The following is a 14056-nucleotide window of genomic DNA, read 5'->3' as shown; positions in this document are numbered from 1 at the left end:
CCCCTCTAACTGAAACTCTGGGGTGCTCGCTGACACAATAATAAACCAACACTCAAACTCCACCACATCCACTGAAGCAAAATATCAGCTAATCAGCATCCAAAAAAATGTCCTCTTATCTCTCATTGTACAAATACACTTGTGAAAGGAAGTGAGACTAAAACAATAGCTTATTTGTGATCCTCCCAAAGTACACCTTCTTACCCCTTTACAGAGTAATTACATTTGTAACCGATGTAGTTGTCACTCTTCCCGAACACTAGTCCACCTCTCTCGATCAGCTACGGACCTGATGAGTTTTCACTGCTATCCTTCGTTATCAAATTGATTTTTTGATTATTGCCACTTACCTGGATGAAATTCTTAGTACTCACTTGCCCGCCATATTTGCTGTTCTAAATTTCACCTTCCCACTGCTCCTAAATCCATGCGCTCCACATTTTGCTTTTTCTCACTACACATGCTTCGACCATATGTTTCGACCATTAACATGCCGCCCTGGTTGAATTCAGAAAATACCCTTTCGCTGTGCCTTTTTTAGTGAGGCAACACAGAAATATTTCTACAATTTCAGATAAGATGAGCAAATCAAACATTAATAACTGAGTGAAGCACATTCGTTTCCAGATAAAGACAATTCTCTCACTGTGAAAAGTTAAAAACTGAGTTTCTCGTAGTAGGAGACTTGACCAGGGATATAATATGTTTTGACTTGTTGAAAGCCCAGGAAGACACCCAGTTTTCAGCACTTAAAGTAAAAAGCATTAGGGTGCTACTGGATTCTGATCTCTTTGGCCCAACACTGCAACACGTAGTGAAGACACTAATACTAAGTAATGAGCATTAGAGTAATTTAATTCTACTCCTCTAGCCTATCCGTGCAGTGGAATCACCAGGACCTTAGCATTCTGCCACCTCGATGACTTTAACAGCACCTAGGCATGCACCCTCAAAAGAGAATTAAAACATTTCAGAAGACTGAGAATGAGCTATAGAAAGTGAAAAAACACAATCAGTGTTTCGTTTGCCTTAAAATATCTCCCCTGACTTCCAATCGCCCAGATAATCAAATCAAATAAATATAAGAGATTGTGAGTCGAGTTCAGTGTCTACCATGATGTATGGTTAGATAATCTTCAGAACTGAGCCTTGGATCCAGCAGAACAGATAATTAAGCCAAATTCAAACAAAGCAAACAAAAAGTCAAATGTGTCTTCCAACAATGACAGATTTAAGCAAAGAGGATTGATCAGGCAAACTGAGAAAAGTCAAAATGGCATACAAATAACCCTTGAGGGTGCCTATCCGTGCTATCAAAAGCTATCAGCTGCCAGTGCTCAATCTCCACACAAGAAGGTGAAGATTGGACAGGTTTGGGTGGAGAACCGCCCCCCTCTGCTGTGACAAAAGATCCTCCCGAAGGGGCAGTCTGATTGGCGGATCGATGGCCATGCTCAAGAGCTCAGGATACCATACTCTTTTTGCCTAGTCTGGAGCACAAAATGACTTGGGCGCAGTCGTTCTTAATCTTCTTGAGAACTCTGGGCAGAAGTGGTATTGCGGTAAAGGCGTAAAGGAGGCCTGAGTTCCACTCTAGACGGAAAGTGTCACCAAACGAGTGCCGCCTAGGAAACACCCAACGTGCAAAACTGCGTTCTCTGGGAGGCAAACAGATCTAACCAAGGCTCTCCCTACTGCTGAAGAGACCTTGTGCCACCCCTGGATGGAGACACCATTCGTGATCGACCAGGCATTGACAGCTGAGTTTGTCTGCTCTGGCGTTCAGAGGACCAGCCAGATGTTGAACCACCAGGGATATGCCCCGATGTTCCAGCCATATCCAGATGTACAGAGCCTCCTGACAAAGGCTCCATGACCCCACCCCGCCCTGCTTGTTGCAGAGCCTCATAGCGGTGGTGTTGTCCATGAACACCTGCACCACTTTCCCTTTGAGAGAGGGAAGGAATGCTTTCAACACCAGTCTGATCACCCTGAGCTCCAAAAGATTGATATGGAGCTTGGACTCCATTGAATATCAGATGCCTCTGACCTCCACCTCTTCCATGTGGTAGCCCCATCCCAGGAGTGATGCATCTGTCACTACGATGAGATCTGGTTAAGGGAGGGAGAGGGATCTGCCTCTGACCCAATCACGGTTCGAAAGCCACCACTGCAGATCATGCTCAGTCCCCTCTGAGATCTGGACCATGTTGAGATTCCGCTGACGCTGCGCCCACTGGAACTTCAAGTCCCACTGCAGAGCCCGCATATGCCAGCTGGCATGTGTCACCAGCAGGATGCAGGAGGCCATGAGGCCCAGCAGCCTAAGACCATAGCCTGAATATCCTGGACTCGCTGCTCAGGAGGATAGGCCCAAAACTGTACTGTGTCCAGAACAGCTCCTTTGAAATGGAGTGTCTAAGAGGGAGTGAGGGATGATGTGACTTTGGCACGTTTATAGTGAACCCCAGTGAATGCAGGAGGTCCACCACAGTCTGAAGGTGGGAGACAACAGCCTGGGACGAGCCTGCCTTCAACAGTCAGTCATCGAGGTAGGGGAAGGCTGAAACCCCTAACCTGAGCAGATGAGCTGCGACAATCACCATCACCATCACTTTTGTTAATATCCAAGGGGTGCTGGTAAGGCCAAAGGGGAGCACTGTAAATTGAAAATACTTGTGACCTTCCACAAACCGCAAGTAATGTCTGTGGGCAGGCAGGAAGGGAATATGCGTCCTGCAAGTCCAATGCTACAATTCAGTCTCCTGGTTCCAGGGCAGATAGGACCTGAGCCAGAGGGAGCATTTTGAACTTCTCCTTCCTGAGGAAGAGATTGAGGGACCGAAGTTCTAGGATAGGGCAGAGGCCCTTGGTTTTTAGGGGCACCAGAAAGTAGCAGGAATAACAACCATGACCTACTTCTGGCACAGGGACCCTCTCTATGGCTCCCTTGGTCAAATGAGCGACAACCTCCTTGCAGAGAAGTGCCAGGTGATCCTCCGTCACCCGATCATAGGATGGTGGCATGGATAGAGGGCTAGTCTCCAATGGGAGGGAGTAGCCCCTTTGGACTATTTTCAAAACCCACCTGTCTGACGTGATGATGTTCCATCGGGGCAGGTGATGGCGAATCCTGCTGTCGACTGGTCCCTGATTGGAAAGCGTCAGACTAGGAAGGTTTGGATGCTGCAGCTAAGGGGTGAGCAGTGGAATGGCTAGACCCCTGGCTCCCTGATCCACGCGAATGCTGGATCCCCCGTCCCCAGCCATGCTGAGGCTGAGTAGCATGCGCACCATGGTGGCTGGCAGGGAACGGACATGGCTGGCGCCCCTTCCATTGTAACGGATGGAGCAAAAAGCAGACTGAGGGGGGCGAGTGGCAGCAGCGAGGCCAAGGGACCAGGTCACAGCCCCGGACTCCTTAAAGCACTCGAGCTCCGGGTCTGCTTTGTCTCCGAAGAGATGGATGCTATCAAAGGGCATGTCTATCAGGGTGGATTGGACATCCCCTGAAAAGCCAGATGTCCTTAACCAGGTGTGGCACCTTCAGGCCACCGTCGAAGCAACCAATATGCCGAGAGAGTCGGTCGTATCCAGCCTATATCTGATCAGGAACTTAGCTGCATCTCTCCCATCAGCTTGGGAGAGAATGGCCCGGGCCTCCTCTAGGACTTGTGGCAGCAGTTGCGCAATCGTCTACAATAAAGAATGGGTGTAATAGCCCAAGAGGCATGCAGTGTTCACAGACCACAATGACAGGCTGGAGGAATTAAACTATTTCTTCTCAAGATGATCTAGCCTTTTGGATTGCCTATCTGGGAGAGCTGAAGGGAACGCACCATGGAATGTTGAGGCTTGGATGACCAAGCTCTCTAGGGTGGAGTATTGGGTCAGGAAAGCCGGGTTGTTAGGAGCAGGCCTATGGCGGTGGGCTATTGTCCTCTTAACAGGAGCCCCTGTGCTGGTCTCCAGCAGGACATCAGTGAGGACTTCCTTGAAGGCCAAGAGGGGTTCAGATGTGGAAGCCCCAGGCTGAAGCACCTCAGTTATGAGGTTACTTCTGACATCCACTGAAGGCAGCTTGAGACCCAAGACCTCGGCCGCTCTATGCACCACCATGGAGTAAGAAGCCCCCTCCTCCGTAGCCACAGTAAGGAGAGAAAGCATACCAGCATCAGGAGAGGTATCCAGACTACTGGCTTCACCCAGTTCCTGAGGCCAATCCATAGGTACTTCAAGCTGGTATTCTAAAGGGTCCATCAACCCCTCCATACTCTCACCGAACTTGTACCTATAAGAAAAAGGGTCAGGATTCGACCAGGGGACCAAGACCCCTGCCAAACTGAAATCGGCAATGAGCAATGCCGCTCCGACTCAGTGTTGGATTCGGCAATGAGTATAGGATCAACGTCGCCTGCGGGCCTGGGCAGCAACAGGTGCGTTGACGCTGGAACCGTCATTGGGGAAGGTCGCTGTGGTACGACCGATGCCGGTTCGGATCCGGATCCCTGAGTGTCCCTCGGAGCAGAGGCCGAAGCCGCTGGTGAGAGATCCGAAGAGGCCCTTGCTGACCCTGCGGGCCCAAAGGCTTTCTAGCAAGGCCAGACTGCCCAAAGATGAGGCGCATGGCCTCATAAAATTCCTAGAGTTGGGCAGGGGTGGCTCCGGCACCTGGTAACTCGGGGAGACGCGGAGCCCACCAAGAAGTAGGCTCCGAAGACAGAGGCCTACAACAAGGATGCTCCTTCTCCCGCGTCGACTGACCGATGGGGTGAAGTCGAAGAACGCTTATGACTCTTCGACATCTTGTTGTGCTTACCAGTGTCTCCCAGTATTCGAATGGGATGACAATGAGTGGTGGTGGCTCTGTGAGCGGTCTCAGGATCTTCCTCTGCGATGCGGAGCCGGACACCGGGAAGCGAGTAGCTTTAGAGGCCGCTCCCTCAAAGCCTCCGGGTTCATGACCCGGCAGTCGGAGCACGACTTCGGGTCGTGGTCGCAATCAAAACACCACGGGCAGATAAGGTGCTGATCTGTCACCGACGTCATACGGTGATAGGAGTCGCAGGGCTTGAAGCACCAAGAAGTAAAAAAAAAACGTTGAAACGAAAGGCCAATCAAAAAGCGACTGTAGGGGTAGTTCTCTTTGGGTCTGCATGCAGGCTGGTGCAGAAAGAAAGGAACTGAAATCAGCGCACCGGGGTGGCACCTTATATGAGCCGCGCTGTCATATGCGGCGACCACAACGCCAACAACGGACATGGAGTCGATTGACCACCTAAAGGAGAGCAGGGGTACTGCTCGAAGAAAAATCTCCGGCTGCAGACTGACGCCTGGGGGAAATTCTAAGGTCAGGAATCTGAAAGTAGAAGTGTCTATCAGATGTATAAAGCTTAAGGTTTGGATTTCCTAATAGCAAATTTTTCCGATTTGCTATTAGGAAATCGCACACTGGTATGTACAACATTGTGTTTAACACTGTGTGATTTTCACATAGGTTGCAAGAGACCTGCCTCATTAATATTCATGAGGCAGATCGCAATTTGCAACCCATTTGGGAATTGCCGCACTCACAGGGATGGTGGCCTGCTGCGGTCAGCAGACCACCATTTCTGTGACTGCTTTTTTTTTTTAATACAGCAGTTTTTTTTTTAAATGCAGCCCGTTTTCCTTCAAGAAAAATGGGCTGCATTTCAAAAATAAAAATGAAACGTTTCAGTTTCATTTTTCAGAGCAGACAGTGGTGCATGGAAAGACTGCCTGCTCTGAAAAATTGTGTGCACCCCGATTCACAAAGGGGAAGGGGTCCTATGGCGACCCCTTCCGGTTTGCGAATGGGTTACCACCAACTTGAAGTTGGTGTTAACTGCAATTGTTTTGCGATGGATTCCCGGTTGTAAAACAATCATACATCCCCCTGCGACTCGCTATTAGGAAGGGACGCCCTTGGCACGCCCCTTCCTAATAGTGAGTCGCAATCCCTATTTTCCAAGCAGAGCCCCAATATAGGGATGGTATATGGCAAGAAGCCTTTACCGGTCACAAACGGCCACCAGTAAAACAGTTTGATAAATTTGGCCCATTGTCCTTTCTTGGATTCTAGCATTATGTACAATGTCCTACTGTAGAAAATGTCTCACCACCCATTCTAGATTTCCAATACGTAAGAATGACTAATATCTAACAATTCAGGCATTTAATCATGATTTAAGTGTAGGTGTTTGGATTTACAACTTTATTAATTGTGCAAAATGTCTTAAAGTCTACCTTGAGCTTCACTAGTAGAAAGTGCCAATTTTTAAGAAAAGATGAAGACTAATCTTACTTATTATCAGTCTGGTTGCAATATTCTTTAGTGACAAATTAGTTCCTATTGCTTTCGTATCAGAAAAAGGGATCAGAGCAACAGTTAGTAAATGAAAGAAGACACAATATATGCCTTGGCTGGCAGACTACTCCGCATAGGAGAGTTCTTGCTGGTCTGATTTGTAAGCCGATCAAGGCCGAAGCTTGACTGTTATCATTAATGGTCTAAGGCCACCACAGATGCCCAACAGATGACTAAGACTGAACATACACACGCTGACCATTCACTCAAGATTTTGATTATATTTAACATATGAAAATCTATAGGTAGATTAATGTTTGGGTTTTGTGTGTTGTGATGTCAGTCTAAGCATCAAAAGGAATAAAGCATCATATGTCTTCTTCACCATTGGCCTATGCTTTGCTCAGCATAGTTGCAGCACTATAGTCAAAAGGCTCTCCAGGCATTGTGGCCATTTAAGTTGTGTACCCCTCTTTGAAAGAATTCATTTTCTCTGAAGGAAAGACGTTTGTCGAGCACTGCTGTGATGGAGTCACCATGACAGTAGCTCAGTTTACAGTAGAGAGATGTATGCCAGGCGGGGGGAATCTCTAATTCGGAGGGCAGCCCATCAGCATGAAGGCAGGGGTTGTGATCTCGGACACTCTGTCAGGATGGAAGGCCACCGGCTGAAGCCAAAATAAGGCCAAATCTTTGCCCAATTTTCTAGGAGATGAAATTGACTGTACTCACATGAGTCCTAATGGAAAATCCTGGCATACTCCAGCTGCTCCACATACTTGGATAGCGTTGTCTATGACCTTACTGGCCATCCTTGGAGCCACGATTTTTATCATAGCAATCTGTAAAAACAGAAGCAGGTACTCAATAACAATTTCAAGAAAAAATATATAAGCACTTATTAAAAACAAAACATTTTTTTTTTCTTAAATGTTATTTTTTTTAATTTTAAAGTGTGAAGGAACTATACAAAAAGTATATTGTAATATGGAGGTAAAACATATAAGGAGAAAACTGCACTGAGACAGCAAATTATTATAAAAGGGTAATGTAACTAAATGCCTCAATAATACTTTAGGCTATATGCTAAAGACAAGGGGATCATGATCAATGAAAGTGAGGTATGAAGTACTAGTTTCAGAGTCCGCCAGTGTTCCATGCGTTCTCTTTCCATACCAACTTCTCAAAACAGAAAGCCTCCTTTTATGTGTATGAATGCAAAGTATATTTTACTTGTATGTACATTCAATACCGTTATGTGGCAGAAAAGCAACACGCTGATAAACAGCACAGAACCAAGGGAGGATTCACCTGTTCAAAGTCCATTCTTCAAAATACTCTAATCACAGTCAACTCAATTCTAAAGATCCATAAAGATGAGTACATTGAACCCTGGTTTAGCTTCTCGTTGCTGAGCACCTTGCATCAAGGAAACCTCTGGACGTTTTCTTGACTCAACGTGTGGGTTGAAGGCAAGGACGGCAGTGTACAGGAAATCTGTAGGAAACACCTAGAGTTTGACATGATTTAACCCAGAGTTAGTGCTATAAAAACCCTTATGTAGGGCATGGAGTTCAACAACTATTAGTCAAAGTGTAACACTGTGAAAATCCTTATGAAGTGCCTCGGGTTTGTCCAGATGCATCCTAAGCATAACCCAGTAGTATGACCGCACAATGCATGCCCTATATGTGGATGTCCCTGTCCTTTCACCTTCCAGAACCTGTGGCTTGCGGGCGAAGGCAACAATAGACAGAAAATCCCTTTGAAATGACCAGAGTCTGGACAGATTTAGTCCAATGGTCTGCTTCCATGGAGAATGGTTGCAGCACTGTGTGGTCCTTCCTGGTGGACATGTTTAACTGTGCATGCAGTGAAGGCATGCCTAGCAGGCTAGAAGAACAAGGCTCAGTTTCCAGCAGAAAAGTGCATAGCACTTTATCAGGGAATTAAAAAAATCTGGGCACAACTAACCTTTCTAATTAGCTTTAGGAAATAGGGCGACAAACTAACAATAGTGCTTCCTGCTCAAGTGAGAGAGGAAGGTAGACAGAGCTGTGATGTGATGACCTTGGACAGGATAGGGATATTAAATTATTGGAAAACAAATGAGGAACAGTGAACCCTTGGGGCAGGCATTTGTAAGAAGTGGAGCAGAGTAAAAACTCCCTCAAAAGTGGCGGATATCTCGACTACCGTAATAGCCATAGGCTATTGTGCAGCCGGCTGGAGATCCGCCATGTGAAACTTTAAATAAGGCCCTTTGTCTTTGCATTATTCGCGTTCAGCTTCTTAGTTTTCATCTTAGTGTAGACAGATATTTTGGAGATGGTTGATGGCTATGGTGAATAAGCCAGTATGTGTAAATAGTCTATATGAAACGTCAGGCCTTGATAAAGGAAAAGTTTGTGAAGAGACATCATGTAAATATTAAACAGAGGCAGCCAGAGGCATGTGCCATTATCAACAATATACGCAACTGGAGATCCATCAAATTCAAAACCTGCGGGGCTGCACATTCTACACATAAGGCCAAAAAGGGAAGCGAACCATTAGTTGGTTAGTTCAAAACTCACACCACTACAACTAGACCTGAAAAAAGGAGCAAGTGGTTGAGGTTTGGACATTAATTCTTCTACTTGATCCAGGACGTCAGCTGAGCCACTGTGCAATTTATTTAGTTGGTCTCAGTGACCTGGGTGCTGACATACTAGTATCTGAATCAATTCCAGAGAGGCATTCAAGTGGAAAGTGGTTACTTTCTCCAAGATTTTGTTACAGCAACATTATATTAGATAGGGAACAGAAGCTGGAAAACGTGTTTTGATCCAAAATGGGTTTCTAAAAACCAAAACAATCCCCTTCCGAGCCAAAACAATTAAGTAATAATCAGAGCAATAACCTTCCTTAATTCATCAACATCCCTGGTACTGACCTAGTCTCCTTTGGGCTCACAAATGGCTGTAATCAGAATTGTTTCACTAAACATGATTGTAGGAAAGTGCCACTGTTGGCATGGCTACCCCCCACTTTTTGCCTAGTGTTGATGCCAACTTTGACTGAAAGTGGGAGGGGCCCTGCTAACCAGGCCCCAGCGCTCTTTCCCCAAAACTGTACCTTTGTTTCCACAACTGGCACAACCCTGGCACACAGTTAAGTCCATTGTAAAAGGTACCTATGGTACCAAGGGCACTGTGGCCAGAGAAGGTCTCTAAGGGCTGTAGCATGCATTATGCCACCCTAGGGGACCCCTCACCAAGCACATGCACACTGCCTTGCAGGTTGTGGGTGCTGGTGAGGAGAAAGGGTGTCATGCCCACAAATCACTGCCTGTGGCATAGGTAAGTTACCCCTCTGGTAGGTCTTACTGCCCTAAGACAGGGTGCACTATACCACAGGTGAGGGCATAGCTGCATGAGCAATATGCCCCTACAGTCTCTAAGTCCATTCTTAGACACTGTAAGTGCAGTGTAGCCATATTGAGTATATGGTCTTGGAGTTTGTCATTACGAACTCCACAGCTCCATAATGGCTTCAGTGAATACTGGGACGTTTGGTGTCAAACTTCTCAGCATAATAAATCTACACTGATACCAGTGTAGGATTTACTGAAAAATGCACACATAGGGCATCTTAGAGATGCCCCCTGTATGTTAGCCAAACTGCTAGTGTAGGACTGACCGGTCTGTGCCATCCTGCCACTTTCAGACAATTTTCTGATCTCATAGGGTGGGTGCCTTTGTGCGCTCTGTGGCCAGAAACAAAGCCTGTCCTGGGTGGAGGTGCTTCACAGCTCCCCCCTACAGGAACTGTAACACCTGGCGGTGAGCCTCAAAGGCTCAAGCCTCGGATTACAGTGCCCCAGGGCACTCCAGCTAGTGGAGATACCTGCCCCCCGGACATAGCGCTACTTTTTGTCGCAAGTCCGGTGGGAAAATTAGGGAAAACAGAGAGGAGTGACCACCCCAGCCAGGACTACCCCTAAGGTGAACAGAGCTGAGGTGAACCCCTACCTGCAGAATCCTCCGTCTTGGTTTGGATGACAGGGACCAATAGGATTAGGTTTGTGCCCGCCCTCCCCAAAGGGAGTGGGCACAAGGAGGGTGTAGATACCCTCAGGGACAGTAGCCATTGGCTACTGCCATCTGAAGTTTTAAACGCCCCTAAATCTAGGATTTAAGGGCCTCACTGAACCCAGCTCACCAGATTCCTGGCAACCTAACAAGAAGAAGAAGGACTGCTCAGCTGAAACCCCCAGCAGAGAAGAAGGACGACGACTACTGCTTTGGCCCCAGCCCTACTGGCTTGTCTCCTGCCTCAAAGAACCTGCAAAAGACCAGTGACGCGTCCAGTGAGACCAGTGGCCTCTGCCCATCTCCAGAGGACTGCCCCGCGCCCAAAAGGACCAAGAACTCCTGAGGACAGCAGCTCTGTCTAAGAAAATCTAAAGCCAAGGACTCCCACCTCACTCCGGATGCTAAGTCCTGACCGCTGTGCACCCAATGCCCACGGCCTGTATCCGGGTGGTCCCCCCAGCAAGAGAGGTTTCACAGGTGATTGCAATCAAGTACCCACCCTGGGATGACCTCTCCAACCCTCCACGATGATGCCTGCAAAGGGAATCCCGAGGACCCCCCTGACCGCAAAGCTCCAGACAAAGATATCCGATGCCTAAAGACACACTGCACCCGCAGCCCCCAGGCCTTGGAGCACCAGACCCCCAGTGCGTCTAAGTTCAGCAGGTGGCCCTCCTCCCTGTCCGACTGGTGGTGTGCCCGAGATACCCCCCTGGATCTCGCCTGCAGCCTCTGAGTGACCCCTGGGGTCTCCTCATAGACCAGCATTGAAAACCAGACATCCTGTTTGCACCCTGCACCAGGCCTCGCCTGTGCCGCTGAGGGTGTGTGTTTGGTGCCTACTTGTGGCCCCTTCAGTGCTCTTCCAATCCCCCCTTGTCTGCCCTCTGAGCCACGGGTACTTACCTGCACGCAGGCCTGATTCCGAGTACCCCCTCTCCATAGGAGCCAACGTTAAATTTGCTCAACTTTGACCTCTGCACCTGACCGGCACCGTGTTGCTGGTGGTGGGTGTTTGGGGTTAACTTGAACCCCAGCCGGTGGACTTCCTAAAACTGAAACTGTAAGTTTTGGACTTACCTGTAAACCGAACAAACTTTTCCTCCTCCCAGGAACTTTTTCTGAAAATTGCAGTGTCCATTTTTACAACAGATTATTGCCAGTATTTCAAAAACTGTATTACTTACCTATTTCAAAGTACTGTAGATACCTGTGTGAAATACGAATCTTTTAAGAAACTTACCTACTATTTGAATCCTGTGGTTCTAAAAATGAATTAAGAAAATATATTTTTGCTATATAAAAAACACTGGTCTGGAGCTAAGTCCTTAAAGTGTGTGATTCTTCTATTGTCTGTGTGTGTACAACAAATGCTTTGCACTACCCTCTGATAAGCCTAACTGCTCAACCACACTACCACAAAAGAGAGCATTAGTATTACCTACTTTAGCCTCTGTTAAGCCTCTGGGGAACCCCTGGACTCTGTGCACACTATATCTCACTTTGATATAGTATATACAGAGCCAGCTTCCCACAGCGATCATTAAGTTATTAACCAATATACAGTGATAGCCACAGCCAGGGCTTTACAGAAATATGCTCTAAGCCATTGAGAATTTTGAAAACATAGTTTGAAACACTGGAATCAAATATGAGGCATGGTTGTTAAAGCGCAATTGTGGCAATGATCATCTTCCTGTAAGTTTTGAATTTCCAATGAAGGGTCCTTCTAAATTCCAAAGATGGCGATTTAAGAAAGACCTTTGTTTCTTTGTTGAATTAATTTCCAATAACTTTGGATCCGTAGTGACTCACTTTTTTAATTTTGATTCATTATCACTATAAAGGGGTTAATTAGAAAAATAACATTCCGAAGTTTAGAGTCCAAATGGTTCAACAATGTCTTGTGGAAAGGACACTGAAGTGCACGGGGATAATGCCTAACACACAGGAGGCTCATTAGCTGCAGATGCCAATTTGCATTTGAGTATGGTAAGCTTTGTTTTAGACTTATCATGAATTGAGATCACGAGGCTAAGGCACATATCACACCCAACTGCACAGTAATCGGACCAATCTATCATATGCACAGATGGATGTATGAGTGACTTTTATTATGTGTATCTGTTTTTATATAATGTCCAAAACTGACTCTGATGGTATGCTTTGCCAAGATTCTGGCAGCTTAATCTTTAACATCAAACACAACTGGAGCTAGCCGGTCTGCTCTGTGACAGCAAAGAATGATCTGTTAAGAGGTAATGCTCAGACAAGCAGAAGTGGCAGCCCAAAGAACCCAATAATCAGTGTAAGTGAAAAATAAGGCAGTGTTCTCCATAAAACGTTCAAAGATGGATCTTATGCTTTATTTGTTGTATTCACATATCTTTACAAATAAATGGCTGTCAACTAGCCAAAGAACTTCGATGTTTAAGGGCTTGCATGTATGTTCTTTTTCGACCCTCATGCAGCTATTTTCTGGATCCAAATGGCCATTGGCGTGTGCTCTACAGAGGGATTATCAATGCAAAGCATATTGTGCACACAAATCTGCAGATCAACTAGGTGTTGCATAATGATTTTCTGGACACCTACTCCCAGATTAACAATGCTCAGATGAAGGGTTAGGGAAGTTTAATGCACATGTCAGTAACACCATAATGCTAAACCAAGAGCAAATGTACCCTTCCACAAATAACATCTGAAGTGGACATCAGTTGTGTCTTAGTGGCTGATTTGAACATCAATCATAAAAACTGAGAGTAATCCTGGCAAAATACGCTTTGCACCCGTATTGTGCATGGGATGTTTTAAAATTTGAAATGTGGAGTTTGCCTCTTTCAATACACAAACATGAAATGCTATACTTACTTTGAGGGGCTTTGGGTCAACCACTTCAGAGATTGACTTCTTGTGCTCAGGAAACTTGAGCATTGGCCTAAGACATTGCCAGGTACATCTCTGCAGCCCATGGGAGTGTTTTAGTGCGACTGACTATTTTCTGTTTAGGCGAGTCCTTCACTCTCCAGTGGTATGTATGATGGATTATTCTACAAGCAAAATCTGGGAGCCCTGGCGAGCAAGTGCTGTCAAAAGCACCTGCAAAATGGATATAATGAAACGAGCATATAAAACACAATAGATCTGCTTTTAATGTGTGAACGTAGTCAAGCAGTATTTATGCAAGCCTGTTTTGGCATATTAAAGGCTGTTTTTCTGTGTATGTGGAGCACTCTTGTAGGTAAAATGTGAATCTTGTTTACAACACTGAAAAAATACTGCTGCACTGAAAAACAAAAGAAAAGAAAAAATATTTGTTGTCTGTACAGGGAGTGCAGAATGATTAGGCAAATGAGTATTTTGACCACATCATCCTCTTTATGCATGTTGTCTTACTCCAAGCTGTATAGGCTCGAAAGCCTACTACCAATTAAGCATATTAGGTGATGTGCATCTCTGTAATGAGAAGGGGTGTGGTCTAATGACATCAACACCCTATATCAGGTGTGCATAATTATTAGGCAACTTCCTTTCCTTTGGCAAAATGGGTCAAAAGAAGGACTTGACAGGCTCAGAAAAGTCAAAAATAGTGAGATATCTTGCAGAGGGATGCAGCACTCTTAAAATTGCAAAGCTTCTGAAGCGTGATCAT

General features: G+C 46.1%; 1 protein-coding gene across 1 annotated transcript in view; it reads right to left on the bottom strand.

Annotated features, from left to right (window-relative positions):
• ACAD11 (acyl-CoA dehydrogenase family member 11) overlaps positions 1-14056 on the bottom strand; it is a 269487-nt gene that overhangs the window by 5279 nt on the left and 250152 nt on the right. The window contains exon 19 of the mRNA XM_069211890.1: positions 7061-7170. Coding sequence (XP_069067991.1) covers positions 7061-7170 — 110 coding nt within the window. The remainder of the gene's footprint in view (positions 1-7060; positions 7171-14056) is intronic.

This window comes from Pleurodeles waltl, chromosome 10 (assembly GCF_031143425.1).
Source record: "Pleurodeles waltl isolate 20211129_DDA chromosome 10, aPleWal1.hap1.20221129, whole genome shotgun sequence".
NCBI classification, from domain to species: domain Eukaryota; kingdom Metazoa; phylum Chordata; class Amphibia; order Caudata; family Salamandridae; genus Pleurodeles; species Pleurodeles waltl.
The sequence above is the reverse complement of the archived record's forward strand: the minus strand, read 5'-3'. Positions and strand labels throughout refer to the sequence as shown.